Here is a 23,484-nt window from a genome sequence, read left to right on the forward strand (position 1 = left end):
CTGACATCATAATCAAAAAGGCTGACAAAGGAGGTGCTGTCATCATCATGAATAAGTTGGAATATGAACAAGAAACTGCTAGGCAGCTCTCTAACTCCACATTCTACAGGCCATTATCCTCTGATCCCACTGAGGATTACCAAAAGAAGCTACACCATCTGCTCAAGAAACTCCCTGAAAAAGCATAGGAACAGATCTATGCAGACACATGCCTAGAACCCCGACCAGGGGTATTCTATCTGCTTCCCAAGATCCATAAACCTGGGAATCCTGGACGCCCCATCATCTCAGGCATTGGCACCCTGGCAGCAGGATTGTCTGGCTATGTGGACTGTCTCCTCAAGCCCTATGCTACCAGCACTCCCAGCTGTCTTCGAGACACCACTGACTTCCTGAGGAAACTACAATGCATCGGTGATCTTCCTGATAACACCATCCTGGCCACTATGGATGTAGAAGCCCTTTACACCAACATTCCACACAAAGATGGACTACAAGCTATCAGGAACAGTATCCCCGATAATGTCACGGCAAACCTGGTGGCTGAACTTTGTGACTTTGTCCTCACCCATAACTATTTCACATTTGGGGACAATGCATACCTTCAAGTCAGCGGCACTGCTATGGGTACCCGCATGGTCCCACAGTATGCTAACATTTTTATGGCTGACTTAGAACAACGCTTCCTCAGCTCTCATCCCCTAACACCCCATCTCTACTTGCGCTACATTGATGACATCATCATCTGGACCCCTGGAAAAGAAGTCCTTGAGGAATTCCACCATGATTTCAACAATTTCCATTCCACCATCAACCTCAGCCTAGACCAATCCACACAAGCGGTCCATTTCCTGGACACTACTGTGCTAATAGGTGATGGTCACATAAACACCACCCTATACCGGAAACCTACTGACTGCTATACTTACCTACATGCCGCCAGCTTCCATCTAGGACACACCACATGATTATTTGTCTACAGCCAAGCTCTAAGGTACAACCGCATTTGCTCCAATCCCTCAGACAGAGACAAATACCTACAAGATCTCTATCAAGCATTCTTACAACTACAATACCCACCTGCTGAAGTGAAAAAACAGATTGACAGAGCCAGAAGAGTACCCAGAAGTCACCTACTACAGAACAGGCCCAACAAAGAAAATAACAGAATGCCACTAGCTGTCACCTTCAGCCCCCAACTAAAACCTCTCCAACGCATCATCAAAGATTTACAACCTATCCTGAAAAATGATCCCTCACTCTCACAGATCTTGGGAGACAGACCAGTCCTCGCTTACAGACAGCCCCCCAACCTGAAGCAAATACTCACAAGCAACCACACAGCAGAACCACTAATCCAGGAACCTATCCTTGCAACAAAGCCCGATGCCAACTCTGTCCACATGTTTATTCAAGTGACACCATCATAGGACCTAATCACATTAACCATGCCATCAGGGGCTTGTTCACCTGCTCATCTACCAATGTGATATATGCCATCATGTGCTAGCAATGCCCCTCTGCCACGTACATTGGCCAAACCGGATAGTCTCTACGCAAAAGAATAAATGGACACAAATCTGGCATCAGGAATCATAACATTCAAAAATCGGTAGGAGAACACTTCAACCTCACTGGTCACTCAGTAAAAGATTTAAGAGTGGCAATTTTGCAACAGAAAAGCTTCAAAAACAGACTCCAACGCGAAACTACTGAGCTTGAATTAATATGCAAACTAGATACCATTAACTTGGGTTTGAATAGCCACTGGGAGTGGCTGGGTCATTACACATATTGAATCTATTTCCTTAAGTTAAGTAGCCTCACACCTTCTTGTCAACTGTCTAAATGGGCCATCTAGATTATCACTACAAAAGTTTTTTTCTCCTACTGATAATAGCTCATCTTAACTAATTGGCCTCTCTCAGTTTGTATGGTAACTTCCAACTTATCTGTATGTGTGTGTGATATATGTATATATAATATATGTTCCATTCTATGCATCCGATGAAGTGGACTGTAGCCCACAAAAGCTTATGCTCTAATAAATTTGTTAGTCTCTAAGGTGCCACAAGTACTCCTGTTCGTTTTTATATTCTGTGTTGTAATTGAAATCAATATATTTGAAAATGTAGAAAACATCCAAAAATATTTAAATAAATGGTATTCTATTCTTGTTTAACAATGCGATTAATTGCAATTAATTTTTTTAATCACTTGACAGCCCTAGTAAATATGTAATTGAATTCCTTCTATGTTTTCTCATGGAATAATTAGATTGGTTTCTTTTTAAAAGGGTCACTGTAATTTCTATTTACCATTTATTTTAGTTTCATAGAAGAAGATGCTTTAGTGCCACAGAATACAAGTTATAAAAATAGATATCTACAAAATCACAAGGAGGTGTGGACTTATCTTTACTCCTTCTGGAGCAATAATTCCTGGCTTGTTGAATGTTGGTGGTTTCTGTAGTGGACAAAAGTGCTAATAGGTGCTCATGCATAACAGAGAGCTGCCCCATTTTACTTATTTCAGCATTCTGAAAGTTCATCTGGTTAGAAGATTTTTCTTAGAATCATTTGGTTTGGAAGTAGCATCTTAGGGTTCATCTAGCTCATTCATCTTCAATATAGCAGGACTGAATTAAGTCATCCTAAACCATGCCTAATGCAGGTACGTAGTCCAGCCTTGAACATCTCTGCTGAACAAGGTTCCACAATTTTTGTGCAAGCTTGCCTGGCTTTTCCTTGGCTATAGATTAATCTCTTGCAAGGTGTAGATGGCTTGCTGCTAAAATGTGATATACATCTGACATCAGCCAAATGGGAAGAACCCAGTGCTGGAGACTTAACAAGTTGCTGTCCCAGTGTGATTGCTGTTCTAATAATCAGAAGAACTTTACTGTTTAACATTAAAGTACAATTTTAAAGTGCACATGCACAAGTGTTCCTTTGCATTCTGCACAGTGTCACACACTGATGCGCAGGGGACAGTAACTTTGGCCTATTCTCCAACAGGTTTCCACCTGAGTGCCACAGTGGTACCTCCGCAGATGGTGCCACCAAAAGGTGCATACAACGTGGCCGTGATGTTTGACCGATGCAGGATCACCTCATGCAGCTGTACCTGTGGAGCTGGGGCCAAGTGGTGTGCCCATGTCGTGGCCCTCTGTCTCTTCCGGATACACAATGTAGGCCTTTAAATACAATTCTGTCATTCTCTAGGTATCTTCCTGTAATGATGTAGGGGCTTAAAGCTCCATAACATGACCCTGCTTGCTTCTCTCCAGTGAAGTTATTCTTGACAGTTCCTTATCTAATGGCATGATAGTTGTGAGTCATGCAGCTTTTGAGACTGGAATCTTCGTATGGTAATGCAGGCCCTATGCATTCACAGTTTGAATCTAAAGTTGCAGAATATCTTTTGATACTGTGCATCCCACTGTGACTAGATAGGATATCCCACTCTGCCCTATTTAATTGTTCCCTAGGATTGTGTATTCTTCCTTCAATCTGCAAAGGGTCAGCAGTGGAGTAAATCTTGTGCTGGAAGTCTTTGTAAGCATGGGATTTCTTGGGATTTGAAAGCTGTTGTGCTGTTCAATCATCCTGAGCTGCATTTCAGTCAATCTTGGTCTCCGTATGCACTCACTCATTGAACAGACGGTGCTGCCGAGAGGGAGTCTGCTACCTGCCAGTCTGACACCCAAAGTGAGAGTCTTGATTTTTTATTAGCGCCAGCCATGTGCATAGCAATGCACAAATATAATGAAGAGGTAGGTACCCCTTGCCCCAAGGTGCTCCAGTTGAAAATGGGCAGAATATAATGTTAAGACACACAAAATATACATGTGGAGGGTCTAGTCTTTTGTTGCAGATTTATCTGCTTAGTGGATTGTTTTTGAGAAGCTTTGCAGAAATACATTTTAAGGAGGGATTTGAGTATAGATTGTGGAATGGAAAAGTAGATTCTGCATTGCCATGGCGCAATTACAGTCCATAGTGGTTTTTAATCAATCCCAGGCCCTCTAAATACATAAAGAGATGCTAATTACCTGTTGAGAAATTCTCTAATAGTTTATCAGTGGTATTTCACAATGGATAATCATCATGAGCTTAAACTGATTCTTGCTGCCTTCAGTCTCCAGGTGGCAGCTGAGTATTTTAAACCCAATTTCTGCTCTCAAATGTTTTCTCCTTTGAAAAGTTGGTGTGGGAGGCTGAGAATAGGCAGCAGCTTTCCTGATTCACAGCATTAGGCAGAAAAAGGTTTGGAGCCCCCTATGCGTATGCCAACACTACAAAATTAGGTCGCATTTACAGAAGTTGGTTTTTTAGAAATCGTTTTTATATAGTCGACTGTGTGTGTCCCCACAGAAAATGCTCTAAGTGCATTAAGTGCATTAACTCGGTGGAGTGCTTCCACAGTACCAAGGCTAGCGTCGACTTCCGGAGTGTTGCACTGTGGGTAGCTATCCCACAGTTCCTATAGTCTCCGCTGCCCATTGGAATTCTGGGGTTGAGATCCCAATGCCTGTTGGGGCAAAAAACATTGTCGCGAGTGGTTCTGGGTACGTGTCATCAGGACCTCCCTCCCTCCCTCCTTCTGTGAAAGCAACGGCAGACAATCGTTTCGCGCCTTTTTTCCTGAGTTATCTGTGCAGACGCCATACCACGGCAAGCATGGAGCCCGCTCAGCTCACTGTCACCGTATGTCTCCTGGGTGCTGGCAGACGTGATACTGCATTGCTACACAGCAGCAGCAACCCGTTGCCTTGTGGCAGCAGACAGTGCAATAGGCCTGAAAACCATCCTCATCGTGTCCGAGGTGCTCCTGGCCGCCTCGGTAAGGTCAGTCAGGAGCGCCTGGGCAGATATGGGCACAGGGACTAATTTAGGAGTGACTCGACTGGGTCATTCTCTTTAGTCCTGCAGGCAGTCCTATTGTACCATCTTATGGTGAGCAGGCAGGAGACGTGAGGATGGCTAGCAGTCCTATTGCACCATCTTCTGCCAAGCAGCTAGGAGGTGTGGATGGCTTGCAGTCCTACTGCACCGTCTGCTGCCAGCCAAAGATGTAAAAGATAGATGGAGTGGATCAAAACAAGAAATAGACCAGATTTGTTTTGTATTCATTTGCTCCCCCCTCCCTCCCTCCGTGAAATCAACGGCCGACAATCGTTTTGGTGAGGTCTGTCGGGGACACCTTGAAAACTTTAATGGAGATTCAGTCCTCCCTGAAATACCAGAGGGAGGGATAGCTTGGTGGGTTGAGCATTGGCCTGCTAAACCCAGGGTTTTGAGTTCAATCCTTGAGGGGGCCATTCTGTGTGACAGTTGTTTTTGTTTCTCCTTGATGTAAAGCCACCCCCTTTGTTGATTTTAATTCCCTGTAAGCCAACCCTGTAAGCCATGTCGTCAGTCGCCCCTCGCTCCGTCAGAGCAACAGCGGATGATCGTTCCGTGCCTTTTTTCTATGCAGACCCCATACCACGGCAAGCATGGAACCCACTCAGATCACTTTGGCAATTAGGAGCACGTTAAACACCACACGCATTAGCCAGCAGTATATGCAGCACCAGAACCTGGCAAAGCGAAACCGGGCGAGTAGGCGACGTCAGCGCGATGACGAGAGTGATGAGGACATGGACACAGACTTCTCTCAAACCATGGGCCCTGGCAGTGCGGGCATCATGGTGCTAATGGGGCAGGTTCATGCTGTGGAACACCGATTCTGGGCCTGGGAAACAAGCACAGACTGGTGGGACCACATAGTGTTGCAAGTCTGGGACAATTCCCAGTGGCTGCGAAACTTTCGCATGCGAAAGTGCACTTTCATGGAACTTTGTGACTTGCTTTCCCCTGCCCTGAAGCGCATGAATACCAAGATGAGAGCAGCCCTCACAGTTGAGAAGCGAGTGGCGATAGCCCTGTGGAAGCTTGCAACGCCAGACAGCTACCGGTCAGTTGGGAATCAATTTGGAGTGGGCAAATCTACTGTGGAGGCTGCTGTGATGCAAGTAGCTCACGCAATCAAAGATCTGCTGATATCAAGGGTAGTGACCCTGGGAAATGTGCAGGTCATAGTGGATGGCTTTGCTGCAGTGGGATTCCCTAACTGTGGTGGGGCCATAGACGGAACCCATATCCCTATCCTGGCACTGGAGCACCAAGCCAGCGAGTACATAAACCACAAGGGGTACTTTTCAATAGTGCTGCAAGCTCTGGTGGATCACAAGGGACGTTTCACCAACATCAACGTGGGATGGCCGGGAAAGGTACATGATGCTCTCATCTTCAGGAACTCTGGTCTGTTTCAAAAGCTGCAGGAAGGGACTTTCTTCCCAGACCAGAAAATAACTGTTGGGGATGTTGAAATGCCTATAGTTATCCTTGGGGACCCAGCCTACCCCTTAATGCCATGGCTCATGAAGCCATACACAGGCAGCCTGGACAGTAGTCAGGAGCTGTTCAACTACAGGCTGAGCAAGTGCAGAATGGTGGTAGAATGTGCATTTGGACATTTAAAAGCGCGCTGGTGCAGTTTACTGACTCAGTTAGGCCTCAGCGAAACCAATATTCCCATTGTTATTACTGCTTGCTGTGCGCTCCACAATATGTATGAGAGTAAGGGGGAGACATTTATGGCGGGGTGGGAGGTTGAGGCAAATTGCCTGGCTGCTGGTTACGTGCAGCCAGACACCAGGGCGGTTAGAAGAGCACAGGAGGGCGTGGTGCGCATCAGAGAAGCTTTGAAAACCAGTTTCATGACTGGCCAGGCTACGGTGTGAAAGTTCTGTTTGTTTCTCCTTGATGAAACCCCCCGCCTCTTGGTTCACTCTACTTCCCTGTAAGCTAACCACCCTCCCCTCCTCCCTTCGATCACCACTTTCAGAGGCAATAAAATCATTGTTGCTTCACATTCATGCATTCTTTATTCATTTATCACACAAATAGGGGGATAACTGCCAAGGTAGCCAGGAGGGGTGGTGGAGGAGGGAAGGACAAGGCCACACAGCACTTTAACAATTTAAAACTTTAAAACTTACTGAATGCTAGCCTTCTGTTACTTGGGCAATCCTCTGGGGTGGAGTGGCTGAAGGCCCCCGCACCGCGTGCTTGGGCGTCTGGGTGAGGAGGCTATGGAACTTGGGGAGGAGGTCAGTTGGTTACACAGGGGCTGTAGCGGCAGTCTGTGCTCCATCTGCCTTTCCTACAGCTCACCCATATGCTGGAGCATATTAGTTTGATCCTCCAGCAGCCTCAGCATTGAATCCTGCCTCCTCTCATCACGCTGCCACCACCTTTCAGCTTCAACCCTCTCCACAGCCCTCCACCTCTCCTCCCGGTCATTTTGTGCTTTCCTGCTCTCTGACATTGTCTGCCTCCACACATTCATCTGTGCTCTGTCAGTGTGGGAGGACAGCATAAGCTCAGAGAACATTTCAAATGTGAGTGCGTTTTTTTCTCCTTCTGATCTTCAGTAGCCTCTGGGAGGGAGAAGATCCTGTGATTCTTGAAACACATGCAGCTGGTGGAGAAAAAAAAAGGGACAGTGGTATTTAAAAAGACACATTTTATAGAACAATGGGTACACTCTTTCATGGTAAACCTTGCTATTAACATTACATACATAGCACATGTGCTTTCGTTACAAGGTTGCATTTTGCCTCCCCACCCCATCACGTGGCTAGCCCCTCAACCCTCCCCCCTCTACGTGGCTAACAGCAGGGAACATTTCTGTTCAGCCACAGGCAAACCGCCCAGCAGGAATGGGCACCTCTGAATGTCCCCTTAAGAAAAGCACCCTATTTCAACCAGGTGACCATGAATGATATCACTCTCCTGAGGATAACACAGAGAGATAAAGAACGGATGTTGTTTGAATGCCAGCAAACATACACTGCAATGCTTTGTTTTACAATGATTCCCGAGTACGTGCTACTGGACTGGAGTGGTAGTGTGTCCTACCATGGTGGATGGAATAAGGCTGCCCTCCCCAGAAACCTTTTGCAAAGGCTTTGGGAGTATATCCAGGAGAGCCACAAATGCATCATTAAACATGCTTGCTTTTAAACCAAGTATAGTATTTTAAAAGGTACATTCACCAGAGGTCCCTTCTCCCCCTGGCAGGTCCAGGAGGCAGCCTTGGGTGGGTTCAGGGGGTACTGGGTCCAGGTCCAGGGTGAGAAACAGTTCCTGGCTGTCGGGAAAACCGGTATCTCCGCTTGCTTGCTGTGAGCTATCTACAACCTCATCATCATCATCTTCTTCATCCCCAAAACCTGCTTTCGCGTTGCCTCCATCTCCACTGAAGGAGTCAAACAACACGGCTGGGGTGGTGGTGGCTGAACCCCTAAAATGGTATGCAGCTCATCATAGAAGCGGCATGTTTGGGGCTCTGACCTGGAGCAGCCATTTGCCTCTCTGTTTTTCTGGTAGGCTTGCCTCAGCTCCTTAAGTTTCACGCGGCACTGCTTTGGGTCCCTGTTATAGCCTTTGTCCTTCATGCCCTGGGAGATTTTGACAAATGTTTTGGTATTTCGAAAACTGGAATGGAGTTCTGATAGCACGGATTCCTCTCCCCACACAGCAATCAGATCCCGTACCTCCCGTTCGGTCCACGCTGGAGCTCTTTTGCGATTCTGGGACTCCATCATGGTCACCTCTGCTGATGAGCTCTGCATGGTCACCTCTGCTGATGAGCTCTGCACTCACCTGCCGCTTGCCACGTTGGCCAAACAGGAAATTGAAATTCAAAAGTTCCTGTCTACCTGGCCAGTGCATCTGAGTTGAGAGTGCTGTCCAGAGCAGTCACAATGGAGCACTCTGGCATAGCTCCCGGAGGCCAATACCTTCTAATTGCATCCACAGTATCCCAAATTCGACCCGGCAAGGCCGATTTCAGGGCTAATCCCCTTGTCAAGGGTGGAGTAAGAAAATCGATTTTAAGAGCCCTTTAAGTCGAAAAAAGGGCTTCGTCAAGTGGACGGGTGCAGGGTTAAATCGATTTTACACTGCTAAATTTGACCTCAACTCCTAGTGTAGACCAGGGCTATGTGACAAAAGCAAACAAGCATCTCTTCCATCAGAAAGGTTTTGCTTATTATTGAGAGCATCGTGTTGTTTGCATATACTGAGTGCAAAAAGGAAGCTATATGTAAAGGGTATTGCTATATGCAGACATACCCAGATTCAGAACTATACCAATTGTCAATGCTATCTTACTCATTGAAATGCTCTCACTTTATTCCAGTTTACATTTAGGTGGCTTCTGCTGGGAGATTGTGAAAGAATTTATGGAATTGGCTTTTGCTGTGTCTCTAATCTATTTCTTAAAAAGCCTGTAATGAAGTGAAACTGAATTTAGCATTAGAATGAATAAGCATCTAACAGTGTAAGTGGAATGAGTGGTGATCCACAGAGCTGTTTCCTTTGCCAAAAGCTAAAAAAGAATGGCCTGTTTTAGAGGTTTGTTTGTGAATTCTTTGCCAGTGTTTGTGGAACTGCTAGTAACAACAGAGCTTATTCCCAGCTGTTAGCAGAATTTCCATGACAAGGGATCCTTTTTTTAAAAACAGGTTGTATAAAACTAAGTCCTAGATGGTTTGAGTTTAGTCTACAATATTGTCTTATATGATTACAAGGAAAATCCATATTCACATAGAGCCAGGAACCTGTGCTACGAACCTGCTAGAAACACCTGTGCTTAAACATGGCTGTTACTAGCACTGATTCAGTCATCGGTTGGACAGGGCTTAGTTCTGTCCGACCTTGTTGACAGTAGTACTCTTACATCTCCTCTCTTCTCTCTCCAGGCATCTGCAGTATGCTTGCGAGCACCTGTTTCAGAGTCCTTGTCTCGGCTGCAGAGAGATCAGCTACAGAAATTTGCTCAGTACCTGATCAGTGAACTCCCACAACAGGTAAGTGGAGACAATCCTATAGAATCATAGAATATCAGGGTTGGAAGGGACCTCAGGAGGTCATCTAGTCCAACCCCCTGCTCAAAGCAGGACCGATCCCCAATTAAATCATCCAGCCAGGGCTTTGTCAAGCCTGACCTTAAAAACTTCTAAGGAAGGAGATTACCACCTCCCTAGGTAACGCATTCCAGTGTTTCACCACCCTCCTAGTTTTTCCTAATATCCAACCTAAATCTCCCCCACTGCAACTTGAGACCATTATTCCTTGTTCTGTCATCTGCTACCACTGAGAACAGTCTAGAGCCATCCTCTTTGGAACCCCCTTTCAGGTAGATGAAAGCAGCTATCAAATCCCCCCTCATTCTTCTCTTCTGTAGACTAAACATCCCCAGTTCCCTCAGCCTCTCCTCATAAGTTATGTGTTCCAGTCCCCTAATCATTTTTGTTGCCCTCCGCTGGACTCTTTCTAATTTTTCCACATCCTTCTTGTAGCGTGGGGCCCAAAAGTGGACACAGTACTCCAGATGAGGCCTCACCAGTGTTGAATAGAGGGGAACGATCACGTCCCTCAGTCTGCTGGCAATGCCCCTACTTATACAGCCCAAAATGCCATTGACCTTCTTGGCAACAAGGGCACGCAGTTGACTCATATCCAGCTTCTCATCCACTGTAACCCCTAGGTCCTTTTCTGCAGAACTGCTGCCGAGCCATTCGGTCCCTAGTCTGTAGCGGTGCATTGGATTCTTCCGTCCTAAGTGCAGGACTCTGGCAATGTCTTCGCCCCTTATCGCACCCCTTCCTACTCCATATCAGACTCTACCCCTGTTCCCTACTATCCCCGTTCTGTGTCATCCCCTCATTGACTCTCAAGTTGCAGTGGGGGAGGTTTAGATTGGATATTAGGAAAAACTTTTTCACTAAGAGGGTGGTGAAACACTGGAATGCGTTACCTAGGGAGGTGGTAGAATCTCCTTCCTTAGAGGTTTTTAAGGTCAGGCTTGACAAAGCCCTGGCTGGGATGATTTAACTGGGAATTGGTCCTGCTTCGAGCAGGGGGTTGGACTAGATAACCTTCTGGGGTCCCTTCCAACCCTGATATTCTATGATTCTATGATTCTAACCCTGTTAAACTGAGATCCTTCTGGGTTGCTTTGATCTCTCTGTGTAATGTTTTCCTTCCCAAACAGCCAATTACTGTTCCTGATCACTTTCTAATAACTGGGGAGGCTTTCTTTTGTTGTTTACCACATGGTTTAATAGTTATTTGTTGTCAAGTAAAAGATTAGAAATGTGCCCTAAAAGGGGAGAGGAGAGTGATGCTTAGTCATCTCAAGAAATTGGATATCACCTGGGCATAAACAGGTGTGTAGCTCATGGTTATGAAGATCATACATCTGCCAAAACAAAAGAAATTAACAAGGGGGAAGGGCATAGTGTTCAAAGTACAATTCAGTGTTTGGTTGCCTCTTTATTGTGTATGAATTTAGTGCTGATGAAAGCAGCATGATTTGACAGTCCTGAGAACTGTCTACAGAACATATATAGCATGGCCAGTGGCAGTGAAGGATTCCCCACCATGCCTCACCAGTGTTTCAACCCTAATCTAAAGAGGCCACCCCACCTGTAAGGGTGAAAGGATAGTTCAGTTTCTGACTCTGAGCTGTTCAATCTTGCCATCTCTGCTGAGGCTTGCAAAGCAGAGGGACAGCTATGATGGGCTTTATGATGTGGATATCACAGTACTTTCAGACGGGCTGCTGAACAGTCATTGGATCATACTAACTTTTGGTCTCTACCAACCTGGGCTGCATGCAAACCAGTGAGGATGAGATGTAAGGTTTTTACTTAAGCTGGCGTTTCTTAACCAGTGGGTCAGGAGCTGAGAAGGGTTGAAAATTTTAGCACAGTTGGCAAAGAAAATCTCACTCCCCCACACACCCTGACCCTTCAAGGCCAAGTGTTATCTGTCTGACTCTTGAAACACGCACAAATTATATAGGCTTGTTGTTGGTGATATATTTTTTTTTTATTCTTACTTTTACAGTAAATGTAAGGAGGTCTTGAAAAGTTTGAACTGAGAGTAAGGGGTTGCTAATCTGGAAAAGTTGAGCAACACTGGCCTAAGCCACTCAATCCCCCTGCTTCCTCTATATTTATTTGAATTTATGTGCATTCAGTGCACAGTGGGTGCACAGCTTATTTCCACTAGGGGTTAGGATACTGTTAAAATGTGCACAAAGCCCCTTTAGTAACTCATAGAACTTTAATAAGAACAATGTAAGTAAGACTGCAACCACCAAAAGTATTAAACTGCTTAGGAGCAGAAAATAGAGCAATCACATCAATGTAAAGACAATAACATACAGGTACTGTCTCTTTGCTGTAGATAGACCGTGAACCAGTACCAGTTACATTTCTTCCTGCTGGTGTATGTAAGAGAACCAGCCTTTCTCGCCCCCTCCAGATTTTGTGGATTTAGGTATTTGGGCAGTGATTAGAAAAAGGCATCCGGAAACACGAGTAGTGCTGCTGGCAGTTGTTCCTTAGCAATGAATGAGCTGGTATAAGGGAAGGTGTATTATCTTCTTCAATAGTGCATGCCCGCTGTGACCCCAAGAACAGCTGGATGATTAAATTATTACCATTTTACCAGATGATCTGATCGGATGTTGCCCAACAGGAAAGTTTTAGGCGTTATTGGAAAATCTATCTTAATCTGTTTAATATAATCTTGGATCATTTTCACTTCCCAAAGGGCCTTTGATAAGGGAGGGAATGCCCCAAACTCATCCCGCAGCCCTCAGAGTGTTGGGGATCAAGGTGTCTTGGGTGTGGCTGCTTGTGAGGACTTTGTGTATACAATGTAAAGCATTGGTTCTGTGAACCACTGGTGGTCCACAGAGAGCTGGAGTGTCACATGAGGTGGCTTTTTCCACTTATTTCCAGTTGATGAAATATTGCCACAGAGAAGCTATTCACTCACAAATGTGGAGGGGAAGTGGTCCACTGGCGCATGAATGTAACGGGTGGAGTTCTTGAGATAATGTCTGTGCTGTGAAAAAAGAAAGCACTGATGTCGATCATTTGGAACTTGTTATCCAGTTCTCCTTCTGAGGGCTACCTGCACTGGGGAACCCAGTCTCCCTATTTCAATTAAGCACACAAGTTCGTTTTGCTGAGACATTGCTCCCTCAGGCACTTGTTTCGTGTAGTGAGTATTCCCTTCCTGCTGCAATTCCTCAGTGCTGCAGCCTTCAATGTGTGAGGTTGTCTTAGCAAGTGATTTCTCACCTCTCTACATCTTGCAAAATATAGTAATGGGAAAGCTGCAAGAGCCACCTAATGCCTAGCCTGTTTCTCCAGGTGCCTCATAGACACGAAATGCCCCCACTGAACAGTTGTGGTTATTGTTTTCCTTCAGTCTGTTTATAAGTGAAGATTGGCCCATATCATTCACAAATTTCTTACTATGTAGGAGGATGTGCAGTGTTTTATGCTTTAGTCTCAGGTACACGATCATGTTTACCCCAACATTTTGCTGTGCAAAGTGGGGGTATGTTGAGAGTGGAGGCCTGTCTTTGACCCTCTGTTGTATCACTCTTAAGTCTGAGCTATCTTCATAATCCATTGTGCTCATTGTGAGCATGAATCCTGGTAGCAAATGGATCCAAAACTGCAGCCCTATACTAGTTTGAAAATCAGGAAAGCCAGCCTTCCTCCCTGCATTGTGGCTCCTAGGAAGGCTGGACTAAACCTAGGTTTTAAAGCTCCAAATCACCTGGAGACAGTGCTATTCAGCTTCTTAGGGAATGACTTGGGGATAAGAAATGGAAACACATATAGTGGGTACAAGAAAATGGTGGTGGTGGCCTCTCAACTGCAGCCACTCAAAAGAGAAGCTTGGAATTTTACTGCTGTCTCCCATTCTCCCCCAGAAGGTTTGATAAGCCACTCCTTTCCGTGTTGCTTTGGTTTACCTGTTAGGATGCAAACTCTATGATGCAAACTTTGCATAAAGGTTTACATTAAGAAGAAAGGTGAAAAAGTGGAATGACTAGGGTTATACTATGGTATCAGCAATAGTGCATGGCGTTCCCTCCACTCTCCTGTTTTTTAAAAGGGCTATTACATGTGTCCAGCATGCAAGAACCTCTGGGTTGAAAACTAGGAAAGGAGCCCTGTCAGGGTTCCCTCCCCACTCTGAACTCTAGGGTACGGATGTAGGGACCCGCATGAAAGACCCCCCCCCCAAGCTTATTTCTACCAGCTTAGGTTAAAACTTCCCCAAGGCACGAAGTCTTTGCCCTTGGATTAGATAAAACGCTGCCACCACCAAGTGATCTAACAAACAACTAGGGAAAGGACGACTTGGAGTTCCTATTTCCCCAAAATATCCCCCCAAGCCATTGCAACCCCTTTCCTGGGGAGGCTTGAGAATAAACAAGATGATCACAAACCAGCCTTGGATTTTTAAGACCCAAAAAACCCAGTCAGATTCTTAAAAAACAGAACTTTATTAGAAGAACAAAAAAAGATAAGAGAACAACTCTGTAAGATCAGAATGGAAGATAATCTTACAGGCAGTCAGATTCAAAACACAGAGAATCCCTCGAGGCAAAACCTTAAGTTACAAAAAGACACAAAAACAGAAATACACATTTCCTCCAGCACAGCAAATTTCACAAGCCAGAACAAAGAGAACCTAACACATTTTCTAGCTAGGTTACTTACTAACTTTACAGGAGTTGATTTGCATACTTGATCTGTTCCCGGCAAAGGTATCACACAGACAGACAAAAGCCTCCCCCTCCCCCGCCCTCCAGATTTGAAAGTATCTTGTCCCCTCATTGGTCATTTTGGGTCAGGTGTCAGCAGGGTTACCTGAGCTTCTTAACCCTTTACAGGTGAAAGGACTTTGCCTCTGGCCAGGAGGGATTTTATAGCACTGTATACAGAAAAGTGGTTACCCTTCCCTTTATATTTATGACAAGCCCTAAAGGGTAACCTGGATTTAAGTGTTTTTAAACTGCTCTGACAAGCCAACAGTTCCTCAGTAACAATAATGAAAATCAGAGTAGCTTCTTGGTTTGTTATGACAAGGCAAGACATGCAGATTTACTTTCAAGTCACATTCAATATGTTTCTCTTGTGTTTTAGATTCTTCCTACTGCTCAGCGCCTACTGGATGAGCTGCTGTCTTCTCAGTCCACTGCCATCAACACAGTGTGTGGAGCCCCAGGTAATTTGGATAGTTTTTCTCTGATTTGATTCTCTGTTATCTGCCTCAAGGATGGGAGCAGATATTTCTCCGTTGGGTGATGTTACTAAATTACTGGGACACTGCTCCTGAGATTGCTGTGGGAAGACAAGGAAAGGGGATAAGTATAAGGATATGTGTAAACAGAGTTACTGGAGGGAACTGCTGGTGCTGCAGACTGATGAGAAGGCATGGTGTGGAATCTTTAGATACTGCACAGCTTGGCTATTTTCAGTGGAAGATACTTTCCATTAACCCATTGTGCAATGACTGCAATATGTTTCCAGGCCACATGAACAGTTCTGAGACTGTTGCTTTCTGGATGGGATGAAGTTAAGGCGCCTTGCTTATATGTGGCCTGCAATTTCTTGGGTTGTGGGGTGTAGACTGCATCTCTCCGACACCTGCAAACTGTGTATGTTCTTTCTCAAGATCCCACTGCTGGTCCCTCAGCCTCAGACCAAAGCACCTGGTACCTGGATGAATCTACTTTAAGTGACAACATAAAGAAAACCCTTCACAAATTCTGTGGGCCCTCTCCTGTTGTCTTCAGGTAAACTGCGTCATCTTCAGAGTAAGGACTGTATTCCTGCCTACAAAGGGTTGCGGAACATGGACTCAGAGTCCATGGGAGTGCTCTCCTTTGCTTCTACATGGACGTATGGTGTATAAGTGAGCATCGTGCCATGAAACTAAGGATGCTTAATTGTGGGGTCACTCTCTCCAGGTAATGTTCTCTGTCTGTGCATGTCTGTTGCAATGTTGAGTCTCAGTAGATAAAAACCCTCTCTAGCACTCATTTAGTCTGTGCACAATGTGTATACATATAACTTGCCTGTTCCTGTCTGACTCCTGTTATGCTTACTCTTAAGTGACATACATTTGTCAAAGCCCCTCTCAAAATGGAAATATTTGATGGCCCAGAATCTATTTTTGTGCTGCTGTGCTCTGTCGTCTTCATTCCTGTTCTCCTTCCCCTTTCACTCTCTCAGTGATGTGAACTCTATGTACCTCTCCTCCACGGAGCCACCAGCCGCTGCCGAGTGGGCATGTCTCCTGCGTCCCCTGAGAGGGAGAGAGCCTGAGGGGATCTGGAACCTGCTCTCTATTGTTCGGGAGATGTTCAAGAGAAGGGACAGCAATGCAGCCCCTCTGCTGGAGATCCTGACTGACCAGTGTCTGACCTATGAGCAGGTATTCAGTCCCTCCTGGGGAAGCAGATCAGCCACTGGGGAACCAGTCAATGGTGATGACTGTTCAATGCTGTTAGAATTAATGGCTTGGAAAAATTTAGAGTCTTTGTGCATTGTGGGAGAGGCACATTCCCTCCAAAGTGAACTGCTCTTCAGTGAGCTGCTGTGGTCAGACTTTGGGTGCTGGATAGGTGATGCTCACAACTCCATTGCACCCCAAGATGATGTCAAATATGTGTATTTGTGTTAACACTGGTATGTGGTTTAAATCCTTTTTGTCATCTCTTGCCTGTGCATCTTTTGTCCAGTCAGTGCAGTTTACTCTGTTGATTTTTCCAAAACAAAGTCCCATCTGTTATGACCATTACTTTTGTATTGACTTTAAGGGATATGGTTGGATGACAGAATTTCAAACACTTTGGTTATTTGGTAGAAAATAGCTTTTGGAAGCTTTGAGCCTTTACTTTAAATCTGTTAACAATAGCAATAATAATAACAATTTTTGTGTGAATTTAGTGGTAGGGAAAAGGTTCATTTTGACAATCCTAGACACTGAGGTTGTCACTCCACATTGCAGGTGTAACCATGGGTTTCTTCAGTGCATGCTTTTCCCCCCATTACTCTATCATATACCTCTACCTTAGTTGGAGTGGGGAAAATCAAAGGTTTCTCTCTCCATGCCCATTCAGTCCTTGCTCTGTCTGATGATGTAGCTAAGAAGAGAACCATTTGTGAGAGTGGATATTATCTAGGCATCTGTTCTCTCACAGCCAGACTGAACCTACAAAATTCATTTCACATAGGTCACTCAACTGCAACCAGGAGGTGGTAACTTTAGTCACTACCAGTGTGCTGGATTTGCCACTATTGTACTGCAGAGTATGTTTTATAGCTCTTTTCCCTATCTCCAGTCATTCTGCTCTTGTTCTCATTCTTGTCTGAGGTTCCATCCAGCTCTGTTTCTATGGGTCCCTTCTTTGTATGCCTCTGCTTTAATGCCCATAATTCATTTAGAAAGAAATAAAAAAACAAGGCATTGCATGCCTAGCAACAGAATTTACTATTCCTGATTGTCATTTACGATTTACTTCCAGAATTCAGGTCCTCCAGCCTGTGCAAATGTGGGGTGGGTGGGACTCGGGAATCGGATGTTTGGGCACAGCTGCATTGAATGTATCTTCTTCTGCAGATAACGGGTTGGTGGTACAGCGTGCGAACATCTGCATCCCACAGCAGCGCTAGCGGGCACACTGGCCGCAGTAATGGTCAGTCGGAAGTGGCTGCTCATGCCTGTGCCAGCATGTGTGATGAGATGGTGGTTCTCTGGAGGCTGGCTGTCCTAGACCCAACCATCAGCCCACAGAGGTAAGCACCAGGATCAGATAATCTTTAATGAATTCATTAAAGAGTCCAGTCCAACCCCCACTATTTAGCTCTGTGGTGCACACGAACTCTTAGCTTTCTTTCCTTACATGTCTAGTGATTGCCTAATGAGGAAAGTATGATTCAAACTGTTCTGCTGTCCATCCTCATGGCCAAGATGGGCTCTAATGTCCAAGATAAACTTAATCACTTTCAGCTTTCATTGCTAGTATTACTCTGTGTTTTTAACCCTGATTTCCAGAGTGAATAATTTGTCTCTTGTCTGTGTGGTTCCTTTTAACATGCAAATATGGTTATGCACTTAATTTTTCTAATCTCTCCTGATGGAGAGAGCCTTTCTGGAATGGCATTGCCCTGAAGGTTTCAGTTCAGTGATAACACCCAGCCTCCTCTTCATAACTGGTTTCTGGAGTTTCTAGTTTAGAACTAACGTGATCTTTGCAAAGTATCTTGCATTGTTTTGCATTACATTTCAGCTCATGCTGGGTCAGCCAAGTGGCAAAGGTGTCCAGATACAGTTGTATTTTTGGTTTATCCTGCTGTACTTGCTGTATATTTTAGCTTAGTATAGACTGCTGATTTGAGCCCTGGATGCATGTATGTATATTCATTATGGTATTGATGTATGTTTAAGGATACTGGCCCCTGCAGGATACCATTTTGTCTCTGCCCCATTCTGATGTAACACTGATAACTCATTGCCTCTTATTAGTCAGTCTTCCTTACTATACTAGTCAGACCATACTTCTTCGGTGTCTGTGCTGCTTGGGCAGTGCTGTCAAATGCTTTGCTGAAATCTAGTTTAACGATACGCCCAAATTGCCCTCACCGATCTACCCTGTTTCTATATTGAAAATGCCTATTCAGTTCAGTATGGCATGATCTGTTTTATCAATCTGTAGCTGTAACTGGCTAGATTCCTCCACATGTCACACATACATTGTAATGCTTTCTTAGTACTTTAACTTGCAATTTAGTAGTTTCACAGGTTTCTTCTTTACCCAGATCATTCATTATTCTTAAACTTTTTTTAATAATTGGAACTATATTTTGCTTTCTGCAGTCTTGTGTATATTCCTCATGTGTATTCCACGATGTAGTGACAATTATTGCTAGTGGTCCTGTTTCCTCAGCCAGTAGTTTCAGGCCTCTGGGATGAAGCATGATGGTTTATAAACCACAATACTTTGCTAACTTGCACACAATTGACTACCCTCTCCATTTAGCAATAATTGAATAGTAGATGCTGTGTTCAGGTCTCATGTTAAGACTTCTTTATTTTTTACAAAATTTCATAGCTTATGCCATGTTTTATAAAATGTTTGCAGTATTAGGCAAGATATGATGTAGTGCGTTGTCTGTTTGTTATGAAAGATCATAAACAAGAAAAGTTAACTCTTGGTTTGTCAGAATTAATGAAGCCAGGATGATCATTTTGGCATATTTGCTTTTTAGCTCTTTGTTCACTTTCCAATCTTCTAAATTATTATTAAACATTAATATAAAGTCATAACTTTGTAGGATACATCAGTGAGATTAAAAAATTGTGATCTCTGCCCCTAGAGAGTTTACAGTCTGAAATAGAAAAAAAAAAATACCCAGAGAGACAAAGAGAAGACAGTAGGGAATCAGGCATGAGGTTTAAAACAAACAAAAATGTGAGTTATGTTATGTAGTCTGTAAAACATAAAAGTTGTTTCCTTGTTTATAAGGCAGAGTCAAATCATTCTTCCCTTCTATATAGTGGATGTCTATCTTAACGTTCCAGTCATCTGATTAATTCCAAATTGCTAAAAGTTCGTACTTCATTTCAAGCATAATTCAAGTGCCTCTTGCTTTATTTCCAATTCTTCTACAGTTTGTATAGAGTCACCAGAAAGGTGCCCACTTTCAATTCCTTTGACTTGTTTTATTCTCATTCCTGCATGCTGTTTTTCAGTGGAGCACAGTGAGGCTTGCTACAGCCTTCACAACTTGTTGCAGCTTCCCTCTATCCTAATGGTACCTTTTCTATGAGTAGTTTCCCTGCCCCTTGCTACCTTTTTAACTAATCCCCATCAGCCTGTTCCTAGCTAATTGGTTTTCTTAGTGGTCAAATGGAAACAGTTGGTGGTATAGAGCTCCTTTTATCCTAATGAGTCCAAACTCTTACATCCCTTGCTCAGTTTACCACCTTTTGCTTCTGGGACTGATAAAATCACTAGAAGATTGAGATGTTCAGTTTTGTTCCCCAGAACTCTGGAATCAATGGCAAAGGTAGGAGGGGGGTTCACTGAAAAACTTGGGATTTCCCCAGTGCTTTAGCAATGTTTTCCTTGGCACTTTGGGTGGTTTGTGTAGGCTTTAGTGTTCACGAGAGGCGGACCAATAGCACTGATTGGAGCCAGGCATAGTACAGCTTCAAGCCCTGTGCAAACTTTCTCACTTTGCTTTGCCAGTGATTCTTATTCTGGATGTACAACAGTTCCCTGTTGTAGTCCTTTGCTGTTTACCAGAGTGCTAATGTCACATCTGTGATGGGTGAACTTTGGGATGTAGCTGCTCAGGACCTCACAAGCCAGTGCTTCATCCTGAGCCTCCAGTCTACAACACATTCCCATGTTTGACTTGGCAGCATTTGGCTTCCATGGCATGGGCCTGTGTAGAAGCTGATTTTTGACACGTCTCTTTCCTTTATCTTCTCTGTGCTGTTTTCTGACCGACTATGCCATTTATGCTAATTCAGCAGAAGGGTTTTCTGGGGGAGGATGAGGTATTCTGTGAGGTGGGGGCGGGTTTTGTCATGGTATGTTTTATGACTGCTTTCTGATCTGTCTTCTCTTCCCTCTCCTCTTCCTCCAGGCGCAGGGACCTTTGCACCCAACTCAGACAGTGGCAGCTGAAAGTCATAGATAATGTCAAGAGGGGGCAGCACAAGAAATCCCTAGAGAAGCTCTTCCAAGGTTTCAAACCAGCTGTGGAAGCCTGTTACTTCAACTGGGAGGAGGCCTATCCCATCCCTGGCATCACCTACAGCAGCACTGATAAGAAGAATTCGTTCTGTTGGGTAAAGGCCGTCCAGCAGAGGAACTGTCGGTTGCAGTGTGTGGAAACCACGTGTGAGGCTGGCAGAGGCCATGGGCAGGAACCTGGGGGAACCTGTCTGCAGCCAGGGGACAGGTCACGCCCCTCTTCGCAAGAGCCAGCTGTCCGTCCTAAGGAACTTATTGGGAAGCGGAAAGTTGTCACTGAAGCCCCCCAGAGGGCTCTGCGCCGACTTTCAGCGGAAGGAGATAAGGTGGTTTATAAGACAGCAGTAGGCAAGGCCAAGCTGCCAGTGGGGAAAAGCTTAGCCAGTAAACATAGTGGGAAACGCCGCATGAGCAGTGAAGACAGCTCTCTGGAACCAGACTTGGCAGAGATGAGCCTGGATGACAGCAGCTTGGCTCTGGGGGCGGAGGCCAGTAACACCTTCAGTTTCACAGAGAGCCCCCTGAATAGGAGCTACAGAGACACCTTTGAAGATGACGGGGGGGTGTACTTCTCGGAGGGTCCTGAGCCCAGCATCCGGAGCAATCCTGCTGCCAAGAAAGCTCCAAAGGATTCCGTGGAAGAAGTGGGCAGTGGAGACGACGATCTGCCTTCTGCAGATGAGAACGGTGCAAGCCGGAAGCCAGAAGTGGGAGAGAATGGTGCAGCAGGGGGCGGGGAGGAGGGAGAAGAGGAAGATGATTACCAGGTGTACTATCTGAATCCACAGGAGGTGGCCAAGGAGGAGGAGGACAAAGCAGAGGGGGGGAATGAAGAGGAGCAGGACATCTTTGCTGGTATAAAGCCCTTGGAGCAGGAGAACAGGATGGAGGTGAGCTAGCTCTAGTTGGAAAATAGCAACGTGATTATTTTTCTTAGTTTTTGTGAGTGTAACATATATAAAGTAAGTTAAAAGAACATTATTAAGTTTGTGAAGACAGGCAAGAATTAAAGTTGGTTGTGCTACATTGTTTTGGTCCCCATTATGATAGTCTTTATGCTGTTTTTTCCTGACCTCCGCGGAAGGGTGAGATTTGGTATCACACGTTCCATTTGAGGCTCTGGAGGGCAGTGTGTTCTAGTGATCGCAAACGCTTCTACCCATTTCCCCCAAAGCTTGACCCTTCTGTCCCTGGCCTAGTTTTGTCTGTTCCCCATCCCTGGCTGCTTTTTCCAGTCTCCTCACCTAGCCATTTCTAATCTCCCCTGCCCCTAGATTCCTTGTGCCAGGTTTCCGGCTCCCCATCCCAGCCTCCTTGCACAGTCATTTCCAGTCCCCCACAATCACCCGGTTCCTTGTTCCCAGCCCCGTCTTCTCCCCTCCCCCACCCCCCCAAATCAACCCAGCTCCTTGTTCCCAATATCCTTGCCCAACCAGTTCTAGTTCCTCCCTCCCACCATCTTGTCTGACCAGTCTCATTTCCTGTCCCCACTGGCTCCCAGGCCCAGTCTCCCTCCCCAGATTCCTTATACAATCTCAGCATTGTTTACCCCAGCTCATTATTAGATCTCTCTCTCTCACCCCACTGGTTCCCAGTCCTAGGTTGCTTGCTCTGCTGGTCCTAGTCTCCCCTCCCCCTCAGCTCCTCATCTAATCTGTCTGTCTCCTGCTACCTGCTGGCTCCCAGTCCTAGTCTCTTGCCCAGCCAGTCCCTCCAACTTCCAGCCTCAGTTTCCCTCTCCCTCACCAGCTTGCGGTCCGAGTCTTTCCTCCCTTCTCCAAGGTGTCTTTTTTCCAATCTGCTCCCCAAACCCCAGGTCCAGCTCTTGTCACCTCTGCGTTCAAATTACACAGGTTTCTTCTCCATACTGCTTGGGCCTGCAGAGCAGACACTGAAAGCACAGGAGAGGCAGGCTCCCTGCTCTCAATTCTGATGCCCAGCCCTGGCTGCAGCAATCCAGAGGGGCAAGTGCAGGTGAAGTCCTGTGAAGCTCAGCCCCATGTGGATAAATTTTGGGGGAATTTATCTGCGAAGCTCTAAGTCTCTCACAAGCATGGGCAAATGGTGCTTTTTTCCCCCAAAGGCTATAACTTGGCTAAATTTGGGTGGATTTTAATGGGAACATCCAAAGGCACATCTCTGACAAAGACCACTCCCCTTCCAAATTTCAAGTCTCTGCTCCTAAGCATGGGGACACTAGAGCTCCTCAAAGAAAATGTTAAACATGAACAAAACTAACATATTTCTCCTAGCCTCGCTCTGGAACAGCTGAATTGCTGAAAATGTATTCCTCTTAGCCTGAGGCAGACACCCAATCAGGAAAATTTCAGCCCAAAAAGTTAGTTTGATAAAATGACAAGCAAATGAAAACAGGGTCTTATAAAGGCAAATGTCAGGCAATCTTAATAGGTTGTGCTACCAGTCCTGTGTATCAAAACCTCAAAAGTATGCCTGGAACTTCGCAGATGAGTGGAAGGAGCTTATGTCGAAGTAGACAGTGCACTGAGGAAGGGATATTGGGATGCTAGGAAAGGGGGAGAGAGAATTAATTATACATGTTGATTTTGATTTTTGTTTGGGGTTTTTCCCCACTCTATTCATAGGCACTTAGATATTTATGAAGATCAGAAGGGGCCCCTGTGATGATCTAGTCTGACCTCCTGTATAATGCAGGCCACAGGACTTCACTGAATTGATTCTTGTTTGAACGAGAGCATATTGTTGAGAAAAATGTGCAATATTGATGTAATTGCCTCTGTTAGCGCTTCGAGGGAA

At 45.2% G+C, this 23,484-nt stretch overlaps 1 protein-coding gene across 1 annotated transcript in view; it reads left to right on the forward strand.

Moving 5' to 3' along the window:
- The window catches only part of ZSWIM8 (zinc finger SWIM-type containing 8), a 145,087-nt gene that overhangs the window by 82,469 nt on the left and 39,134 nt on the right, over positions 1-23,484 (forward strand). The window contains exons 4-10 of the mRNA XM_084633567.1: positions 3,018-3,190; positions 9,818-9,925; positions 15,083-15,164; positions 15,615-15,735; positions 16,175-16,376; positions 17,565-17,740; positions 20,600-21,599. Of these exons, the coding sequence (XP_084489693.1) occupies positions 3,018-3,190; positions 9,818-9,925; positions 15,083-15,164; positions 15,615-15,735; positions 16,175-16,376; positions 17,565-17,740; positions 20,600-21,599 (1,862 nt within the window). The remainder of the gene's footprint in view (positions 1-3,017; positions 3,191-9,817; positions 9,926-15,082; positions 15,165-15,614; positions 15,736-16,174; positions 16,377-17,564; positions 17,741-20,599; positions 21,600-23,484) is intronic.

This window comes from Lepidochelys olivacea, assembly GCF_965140295.1.
Source record: "Lepidochelys olivacea isolate rLepOli2 genome assembly, chromosome: 7".
In the NCBI taxonomy this organism is placed as follows: domain Eukaryota; kingdom Metazoa; phylum Chordata; order Testudines; family Cheloniidae; genus Lepidochelys; species Lepidochelys olivacea.